The sequence below is a fragment of the Lipotes vexillifer genome, unplaced genomic scaffold (genome assembly GCF_000442215.2).
Source record: "Lipotes vexillifer unplaced genomic scaffold, Lipotes_vexillifer_v1.1 scaffold560, whole genome shotgun sequence".
Lineage (NCBI taxonomy): Eukaryota > Metazoa > Chordata > Mammalia > Artiodactyla > Lipotidae > Lipotes > Lipotes vexillifer.
In genome coordinates this window covers 855510-866017 of record NW_006792210.1, presented here as the reverse complement: position 1 = coordinate 866017, position 10508 = coordinate 855510, and the positions used below count along the sequence as shown (strand labels likewise).

Genomic DNA, 10508 nt, shown 5'->3' with positions numbered 1-10508 from the left:
TTCATCCATTCAAACATATTTATTGAGTACGTACTATGTGTCAGGTACAGTTCTGAGTGCTGGGGATACAGCTGGGGGGAAAAATCAGAAAAAATTCCCTGCCCTCCTGAAGCTTACATTCGAGTGTTAGAGAGACAGAGTGACCCAGGAAGGGAGATAGGGAATGTTGATGGGGTTTGCAATTTTTGATGAGGCGGCCAGAGCAGGCCTCAATGAGCTATCTGAATGAGGTGAGGGAGTGGGGCAAGTAGCAGCTGAAACAGGCAGGGCAATGGCCCTGAGCCAGGAGTGCGCTTGGCCTGTGTGAGGAACGGCCACAGTCCTGTCACAGGCCTCTTGTGCAAACAGCACTTCCTTGAGTGCACCCTGTGAAACTTCTAGAAGAAAACCACTTGCTGAAGAGCAAGAACCTTTAAGTCAATTAAATCCCGACTGATCACGTTACATTCATCTTCATATTCTCTGTGGTGCCAGATGTGTGGCTGTCTTCCCTACAGCCACCCCAGATGTGTGGCTGTCTTCCCTACAGCCACCCCAGATAAGCTTATAACCTAAGTCAGAGCAGTGTGCTTGCATGCTGTACGCATGGCCTCCAATCAGATTGCTGGCCCCTGAGCTCCTCCTAGGTGGAAATCCTGGAGTCACCCTGGAGAGAGTCTCCGGCCTCCAGGAACGTAAATCCAGTGACAGAAACTGACATGCACACAAACCTCTGTATTATTTGCTACAGGAGAGGAATTTGTCGAGTGCTATGGGCGCACGTATAGGAGGGGCTAAAGTATTTTGCGTTTGGGGGTTAAAGAACCTAAAAAAATAAGTGACATTTGAAGAACGGGAAAGCTTTCTGGGCAACAGAACAGCAAGAGGAAAAAGGTCTGTAGTGAGAAAATACCAGAGGTGACAAACAAGTAGCAAGTAAGGGAAGCAGGCCAGGCCAGGGAGCTTAGGGCCTGTGCAGGCAAGGAGGCACATGCCCTCTTGATGAGGTGGCAGCCCTGTTTAGCGCCCTCTGACAGCTGACACAGTGAAATGCAGGCCCAGTGTTATCAGAACTTCTGGTTTCTTAAGAGAAGCTAAAGATCTGGGGTGTTATGCAAAATGGCCTGTTTATTTTTTTTTCTTCATTTCTGGCATCTACATCTAAATACATGCAAACATGATGTGAACCAAACAAAATTGCCTGCAAGGGACATTCAGCCTGAAGGTGGCCAGCAGCTAGGAGGGCTAGAGCTCCCAGGGACTTGGGGAGTCTGGCTGGACATAAAGCTGGGAAGTTTGGGGAATCAGTCACGAAGAAACGAGCCTGCAGGCAAAGGAGTTGGGGCTGCCTTTTGTGGCATTTGAGGGGAGGGCGTGTCACTGAAGAAGCTTGAGCTGGGAGTGAAGTGGTCAGATTTTCACATTGGGAAGGTCTGTCTCCTGGAGGGTGGATTTGAAGACCACTGTGATCTATAAGGGCAAGATGATAAGGACCTGAACAGAAAAGTGGAGGTGAGGAGGAGGAAAGAGTAGATCTGAGAGATGTTTTCCCATCTAAGTGACCTCATGGCTAATTGATGGGGTGGGCAGACTATGTACACTAGATACAGGGAAGGGAGGTGTCAAGGATAAGTTTTTGCATTAATCTCTCACCGATTTTTCGGTGGGCACGAGGACAGTGGCTGGGTAGGGATAAAGTACAAAAGATAAAGTACGCTAGCTCAGAATTTCTCAAGAATTGTCATTTTGTGCCGGGGAAGTCTGTTCTGGGGGACCATCCTGTGCATTGTTGGATGTTTCGCAGCATCCTTGGCCTCTACCCACTAGGTCCCTCAAGTTGTGACCGCCAAAAGTATCTCCAGACGTTGTTGCTTCCCCTGCAGAGGCAAAATCGCCCCTGTTTGGGAACCGTCTCTAGTGTCAGGAGGGAAATTCCCTGTTTGCTACATCCCTTTTTTCTTTGCATTGCAGTTGGCGCTGAGGGTCTGCTCTGGTTTCGCTTAGTAAAAGGTAGAAGACCTTTTGTGAGATTTTTGCCTAAGGAGCCAGAATTCTTGACTAAGCCCTTGGTCTGTGCTGGGGTCTGTGTCCTTTTTTTTTTTTTTTTTAATTTAATTGATTTTTTGGCTGCATTGGGACTTCACTGCTGCGCACGGGCTTTCTCTAGTTGCGGCGAGCGGGGGCTACTCTTCGTTGCAGTGCGCGGGCTTCTCACTGTGGTGGCTTCTCTTGTTGCAGAGCACGGGCTCTAGGTGCGCGGGCTTCCGTAGTTGTGGCACGTGGGCTCAGTAGTTGTGGCTCGCGGGCTCTAGAGCGCAGGCTCAGTAGTTGTGGCGCACGGGCTTAGTTGCTCCGCGGCATGTGGGATCTTCCCAGACCAGGGCTTGAACCCGTGGCCCCTGCATTGGCAGGCAGATTCTTAACCACCGAACCATGAGGGAAGCCCGGGTCTGTGTCCTTTATGAACTCACCAGGGGGCCTCTAGCTGGCTGGAAGGAGATCTGACTTTGGAAAGGGGGACATCATTCTCTCCCCCCAGATACTTTCTTGTTTGTGCCCCTTTCTAACTCCATTTACAGAAAAGAAGAACGCCTTAGTGAGAAGGGTAAAGATCAAGAAAGCCAACTGGATGCACCAGTCAGCCCAGAACTCAAGCCACGACCAGCCAAAGCGAAAAGAACTGCAACTGGGAATCTCACACCCAAGTCCTCAGGGCTCAATGGATTAAAGGTTAACGCTAAACTTGATGTTGACTCATCAGGACTCTGATTACACAAAAGCCAAAATGAGAGCTCTTTGTTTATTGCAGTTCCTGGAAAGCCTTGCATCTGTCTTCATCTTCTTGCACGCGGGGGCAGTGGCCTAACTCAATCAAGATATTTTTTGAGTAAAAGTACACAGAGATTACAAATAAAAGTTTGATGCTGAAGAAACAGCATTCCTAACCCTCGCCTAGCCGTACAAAAAAAATTCTTTTTTTCAAATGTTGCATGACGTTTAGGGTCTAGAGGAAATGGAACTGACTATAAGAGTCTTACCCATGACAGCAGGTCAGGACTGTCGAGGCCATGCCACCACGCTTGGTTTTTTTCCCTCACAATGTGCACACTTTCAGGGCCTTTTCTGAAGGCTAATGACAAGTCGTGACCCTTATTTTTCCAATCGTTTGCAGCCATTACTGTTCATTTCATTAAGGACTTGCTCAGTCTATGCCAGGCGGTGCCCACGATGGCACTCAGCCAGCCCCCAGGGGCTCCTGTTCCAGCTGGAGACTTCTTAAAAGGCAGATGACATAATCATTTTGGAAACATTATTATAAACTTATTGTATAATGTTTATAGCAAATGTCAACAAGTGTATGTGTGTGGTGATGGGGATGGGGAGGTCTTAGGTTAGAGAGTGGCTAGCCTATTTGTGGGGCGACTTAGAAATAATAGTAATCTCTCTCAGTTCTGCTGGATTCAATAGTTTACACAGTGTTTTCATAAACATTATTTTGTTCGGTAATATACACAGGCAAGGATTCATTCGGAACTTTGGAATGCAAGACTCACTATCTCAAAATTCAGCGTGGGCAGGCCTGCCTTCTTGAAGCCTCTCCTGCCTCTGCCCTCCCACAGGTTGTCCCTTCTTTGTGTCCCACAGTTCCCTGTTCTTGACCTTATGATCGCCCCTCACACTGGCTGCAGCTCTTTGTTGGCAGGGCCTGCTTTTAATGAGTGTCTACTGAAGTTTCTAGAAGGACAATAGTATTTATTGAACTTGAGGGCCTTAATTCCAAGAGTGAGGCCTTTGTTTCAGATAGGTTAAACATCCCCAGTCTCTTTGAGTAGGGTCTAGACTAGGTGTATTATCTGCAATTCTACTGCTATATTTTTTGCAAAAGATTTCAGGTGTGTCCATTGGCTTAATTCAACCCAAATACACCCTAGTTAGTGGGTCTCATCATCCTTCCAGACATGACACTTTTTTGGGGGGGATAGTGCCAGAATAATCCCACCCCCAACGGTGTACATGACCTAATCCCAGACAACTGTGAATATGTTTGTTACCTTATATGGCACAAGTGACGTTGCAGGTGTGATTAAATCAAGGATTTTTCAAAATTCATTTTTATTGGAGTATAGTTGATTTACAATGTTGTGTTAGTTCCAGGTGTACAGCAAAGTGAATCAGTTATACATATACGTATACCCACTCTTTTTAAGATTCTTTTCCCATATAGGTCATTACAGAGTATTGAGTAGAGTTCCCTGTGCTATACAGTAGGTTCTTATTATTTTGAGATAAGGATTTTGAGACAGGGAGATTATCATGGATTATCTGGTAGGTCCAAATCTATTGTTTTCCTTAAAAAAATTTTTTTTTAATTTATTTTTGGCTGCATCAGGTCTTAGTTGCGGCATGAGGGATCTTCGCCACGCACGCGGGCTTCTCTCTAGTTGAGGTGCTTGAACTCAGTAGTTGTGGCGCGCAGCCTTAGTTGCCCCGCAGGCATGTGGGATCTTAGTTCCCCCACCAGGGATTGAACTTGCGTCCCCTGCACTGGAAGGCGGACTCTTTACCACCGGACCACCAGGGAAATCCCCACCCCCCAATTTTTTTTAAAATTTGTACACAACTTAAAAAGGTTACACTCCGTTTACAGCTATTACAGAATATTGGCTATACTCCCCGTGTTGTAGAATACATCCTTATAGCCTATCTACACCTAGTAGTTTGTACCTCCCACTCCCCCACCCCTGTACGGCCCCCCCCCCCAACCACTAGTTTCTTCTCTATATCTGGTAGGTCCAATCAAATCACAAGGGTTTTTATAAATGTAAAAGGAAGGCAGGAAGGTCAGAGTATGTGACGAGGGAAGCAGAGGTCTGAGTGGTACAGGAACGAGCCAGGGAATGTAGGCAGTCTCTAGAAGCTGGAAAAGGCAAGGAATAGATTCTCCCTTAGAACCTCCAGAAGGAACGCAGCTCTGCCTACACCTAGATTTTAGCCCAGGGAGACTTCTGACTTCCAGAACTCTAATATAATACAGCTGGGTTGTTTTAAGTCACTAAATTTGTGGTAATTTGTTACAGCAGGCACAGGAAACTAAAGGGTTCCCGTTTTCCTCCACCCTCAGCGTCATTAATCTTCATAGTCACCCACTTTCAACATATTCAATGTGTATCCTTCCCGCTCACCTTCCGTCTCTCAATATATATCTATCAAAAAGAAAGATGAAGAAAGTTCTTTGTGAGCTTTGAAAAATCGAAGTACATAGTATGGCACTGTCCCTCATATTTAGAATTTTTCTTTTTTTTCTTTTTTTCTTCGACTCAACATTATGTCTCACCAGTTTTCAAATATACCTTTTGTCCCGTTGACAAAGCACACTCCCGCCAAGTCCCCTCCTTGGTCTTCCAAGTCCTCCCTGTGAGGTCAGGCCTGGGTTTACTAACCCCGGAGTCAGAATTTAAGAAACAAGGGCTCGGAGGCCAACGACTGGAAGCCTCGTCTCCAGACTCCCAGGCCAAGGCTCCTTCCCCGAGACCGCCCGGCCCCGGTGCCCGGCAGGGCACAGCCCGGGGCCCGTCGGGGGGGGGGGGGGGGGCCGCGCCGCAACAAGGTCAGGGAACTTCTGTCTGGCCCGCGATCGGCCTCCGGGGGCGCGGTAGTGGCTCGGCGGCCGCGGGGCCAGGCGTCGCGCCGCGGGAGCCGCGAGCGCCCCGCCCCTCTGCCCTCGCTGACCGCCTGGGGTTACCTGCGGCCTGTGGGCGGGGCGGCTCTTCCAGTCTGCGCCGGCCCCCGGCCTCCAGGGCGGAGGAGCCGGGAAGTGGGAGAGGGAGCGAAGGAGGCGGAGACTGCAGCGGCTGCAGCCCGGCCGGGCTCCGAGCGAGGGACTGCATGGAGCGGCCGGCGCGGCTCTGCGGGCTGTGGGCGCTGCTGCTCTGCGCCGGCGGCGGCGGGGTGGCCGCGCCCGCGGGTGAGTGCGGCCCCCGGGGCCCGGGGCGGCGGGGGTCGCGGCCGAGAGGCCAGCAGGGGCGCTCCGGGGCCTCCGCGGCGGGGGTGGGCGCCGGGGGCCGTCCCCACGACGCCCCGCGCCCGCGGCCGCCGCCGCCTCCCTCGCCGCCCGGCTAGAGGTGTGGGAACCGGAGCGGCCGGGTTTTCCCGGATCCCGGGCGGCGGGGGCGGCGGCGGAGCCGGAGGACGACGACTTGTCGCCGCACTTCCCTCGGCCGTCGGGAAGCGCCGAGGAGCCTGGCGCCGGGGCCCGGGGCCCAAACGAGTCCGTGGCATCGGAGGGCCGCGGGGTCGGGAGCCGGAATGTCGCCGGTGCCCCCGGGAGGGGATGAGGGGCCGGGAGGCCGCGGGGACGGCAGGCTAGGTCCGGGCGAGCTGGGACGCGCCGGGGCTTCTTGCGCGGCCGATCCAGCGAGGGGGTGGGAGTCGAAGGGAACCTCTAAAGTTCCTAGTCCCTGTAGGAAAAGGACGTGAGGGTCGCGGCCACCTCTGGCGTCCAAGAAATTCAGTGGGAATCTCGGAGCAGCATCCACGTGGATGCCTTTTTTCCTCTTCCTTTATTAACCTTTATATTTTGGAATAATTTTTGATCGACAGAAAAGTTGCAAAGATAGTATAGAGAGTTCTCGTATACCCCTCACCCTGGTGCGGCAATTTAAATTAATCAACCAGAGTTACTGTGAAAAGTTGAGGGCTAATGAATTCCTCACGGCCATCTTTTGCCGTGAGCGGCCTTCTGGACATTTTTGGTGACGATAGTATAGCTCCAAATTCTAGCCCCAAATTCGATAGGTTTTATTGTCACATTGACACAAACACCCACAATTTGTTTATTGCATTTTCAACCAGTGTGTTGTGCTTTGAAACACAGGTTGAAATGTTGATTAGGAAACCTCGATGGCCTCTATTGATTCAGTCAACAAAAACGTGTGCACAGTCTCCTCTGTGCTGAGCAGTGTTCTAGGGGCAGAGAGTGGAGCCGTGAGCGAAACAGGTCAAGTCCCTGCCCTTTGGAGTTTATATGCTGTTGGCAGTCAGAGGAAGGGGCCGGGGGGCGGGGGAGTAAAATATAAGGTATGTCAGATGGCGATAAGTACTATGGAGAAAAACAAAGCAGGGAAGGGGTTTGCCATTGTAAATAGGGTGGAGTAGGAAGACCTTCACTGAAAAGGTGGCATTTGAGTAGAGACTCGAGGGAGGTTTGAAGTTTGACAGTCAATGATTCAAGTGCCTGCCTTGTTTAGTACTGAGCCAGGCTCTGTAGGTTGGCTTAGAACCTTAGAGTATACTGCGTAACCGTTGCCCCCAGTTCACTTGGGGGAATCGGATTCCCATAATCATATGGGGCAGCTGCAGTCCAAAGAACGGAGGGGGTCACCCATCTCATTAGTCTCCTGATTTTCACAGTGCTACTCTAACCCCCTCCCTCCTACAGATTTCCTCCCCCCACGCACCTGGAACAACAAACAGCTGGCCCTCTAGTAATACTGGCAACCCCCAACTTAATCAGTTTTGTCACAGAAGTTCATTAGTAACTTGGTTACTTAGAAATAGAAAAACTTTTTTCCCATTGGAAATATTGATAGAATTGCATGGTAAAAAAAAAAAAAAAAAGAAAGAAAGAAAGAAAAAAAACAGTCAGGGGACTTGAGTTTTAGTGGTCTGACATTTCCCAGGTGTGGGAATTCAGGGCTTGGCATTTCCCCTCCCTTGTACAGCAGCTTTCTCATCTGTGACAGGAGGTTGAACTCCATAAGTTTTAAGGGCTCTTCCAGCGCTAATCTTTTGAGTGTTTATGAAAGATTAGGTTACCAGCTTAGTTTAGTCTGTTTAGATTGGTAGCCCACATTGTGGCATGTCTTAATAACAACTAGCATTTATATAGTGTTTACTCTGCCGGGCAGCGTTCTAAGTTTTCCACTTGAACTATTTCATTTAATTTTTACACAAAACGCTCCTGTAGGTGCTGTTATTAGTCCTTTTTTGTATGTGAGGAAGCTGAGGCACAGCAAGGCCCAGAGCTCTCGTAGGTGATAGAGTGGAGGAGCTAGGCTTCCGACCCTGGCAGCCTGGTTCCAGAGGCCGCGCCCCTAAGCACTGTATTCAGTGCCTCTCTCTGCAGAAGTGAATGGAGTCCTTGGCTGGGAGAGGAGCTGGGCCCCTCCCAGAGTAGCAGGGCAGGACTGGTGGGCACCCGTGCTAGTAGTATGAAGTAAATGAAGAAGTTATTCCCAGTTGGGGGGAATAGCAGCTACAGAGGCCCAGAGGTAAGGGTGAGGGTGCCCTTTTGTGCTCAGCGAGGAGCCCAGCTTGGCAGGAGGGTGCATTGGCAAAATCAGTCCAGGCAGAAGGGCTTCGTTTGCCCTTGAAGCTGAGTGGGGCGCAGCGTGAGGGAAACGACACTGGGGGAGAAGCCAGCAGGGAGACTTGATTGAGTGTGGGGAATCACTGGAGTGCAAAGTGACGCAGGGATCTAGGGTTGGAGGTGGCCGCTAGAAAGATGTGCTGTGCACGCCTTCTGTCCAGGCCCGTGCCTTACTGCTGTATGTCTGCCTGGCTCACGGGGCCCAGCAGAGCACATTAGTGTGATCGGGATGATTGAGAGAGGTGTTGCAGGGCTTCCCTGGTGGCGCAGTGGTTAAGGATCCACCTGCCAACGCAGGGGACATGGGTTCGAGCCCTGGTCCGGGAAGATCCCACATGCCGTGGAGCAACTAAGCCCACGCGCCACAACTACTGAGTCCGTGTGCCACAACTACTGAAGCCCGTGTGCCTAGAGCCTGTGCTCCACAACAAGAGAAGCCCCCGCTCGCTGCAAGTAGAGAAAGCCCATGCATAGCAATGAAGAGCCAGTGCAGCCAAAAATAAATAAATAAATACATACATAAATTTATCTTTTAAAAAAGTGTCGCAAAAAGCTCTGAAAGAGGTTGATGACTGAGTAGATGTAAAGGAAGGAGATGAATGACTCATGTATAACTCTTGTGGTTTCCTTGACTTTTCCCGAAATATGCATGCTTCTGCCAGCTCCTGTGATTGAACAAGAGAGAGCAAAAACTTTTAGTTAAGTAACATGCCTTATTATTAGAAACAGCATTGATCATGTTAATTCATAATTAGAATGGGATCTTGTGCTAGATGTCCACACAGACTCACTTGAGGTTTGAAGTTTAGTTGAGGGAGCTACTTGAGTCCCTCTCTCCTTCCCACTCCCCTTTCTGGTCAGTGATCAACCCCTAAGAAATGGTTAGAATTAGATGCTTAAGGAAAGCTTATCAGGCAGAGAAGCTTGTTGTGTCTCTAAGGCCACGGACACGTATCAATTCCAGAGAAAACCAAAGCAACTGTTTAGAACTGTTTCGTCTCTTCAAAAAGAAAGCAAGCAGACAGCACACATTTGCACAGCACTTGTTCTGTGCCAGGCACTGTTCTGAGTTTTTTTTTTAAATCTGTATTAACTCATTTAATCCTCATAATAACCCTTTTCCATTAGTTTACTATTATCATCCTCACGTTATAGATGCAAACACCGAGGCAGAGAGAGGTTAAGTAACTTGGCAGCTAGTGTGTAGCAGAGCTGGCATATGAGCTCAGGCAGTAGGGCTCCAGAGTCCGTGCTCTTAATCACTACACTACGCTGAAATGATGTGTCTTACAGATGAGGAGCTGTTACAGACTTTTACAGGAAGCACAGTCTCCACTTATTTATGTATGTGTCTGGATGTATTATACCCACATACATATATTCAGATATATTTAAACATTTGGAGATTGTATCGCAAGAGGGAGGAGGTATGGGGATATATGTTTATGTATAGCTGATTCACTTTGTTATACAGCAGAAACTAAAACAGCACTGTAAAGCAGTTATATTCCAATAAAGATGTCAAAAAAGTAAAAATTAAAAAAAAGAGTTTCTGTGAGCGTGTGTGCTTTTTAAAGTGTAGGAAGTAGAAAAATCTTAAGAGAAATGGAAGGAACCGTTAGGGGGGGGAAAAAAAAAAAGGATGGCAGATAGCCACAAGAAGCCTAAAATGCAAACCTGTTAGAAGATCTGACTAAAGGATACTTCAGGACAGATGGGGGAAAATGAAATCCGTTTGAGAGGTTGGAAATAGGGCCGGCTATTGTTCTATTGAAATACTGAAGTTAAAAAATAGATTTAAAAAGGTCTTAGACTACCTTGAAAATTGGGGTATGATTTAAGCAAACCATAAATAGGTAATATTTTTATTGTTAGGGCTTTAATTTTTGTGTGGGAGTGGGAGGTTTGTGGGAAGGCAGAGTGTCAGGAAGTGCTAAGCCAGCTATCCTGGACTTTTGCTGCAGTGTGTTTCTGGAAACTGCACAGTAAGGGAGATAATCCTAAAGTAAATTGTAATCTTCAGTAGGAACAAAGTTTTCATTAGAGACTCTATACCTGATAAACAATTTGCCTTCAAAAATATCATTGACGTGGGCTTCCCTGGTGGCGCAGCGGTTGAGAGTCCGCCTGCCGATGCAGGGGACACGGGTTCGTGCCCCGG

General features: G+C 48.9%; 1 protein-coding gene across 1 annotated transcript in view; it reads left to right on the top strand.

The window, feature by feature from the left end:
* The first annotated feature begins 5829 nt into the window (after nucleotides 1-5829).
* Nucleotides 5830-10508, top strand: part of IL13RA1 (interleukin 13 receptor subunit alpha 1) — a 56539-nt gene continuing 51860 nt past the window's right edge. Inside the window, exon 1 of the mRNA XM_007465457.1 lies at nucleotides 5830-5944. Within this exon, the coding sequence (XP_007465519.1) occupies nucleotides 5866-5944 (79 nt within the window). The 5' untranslated portion in view covers nucleotides 5830-5865. The remainder of the gene's footprint in view (nucleotides 5945-10508) is intronic.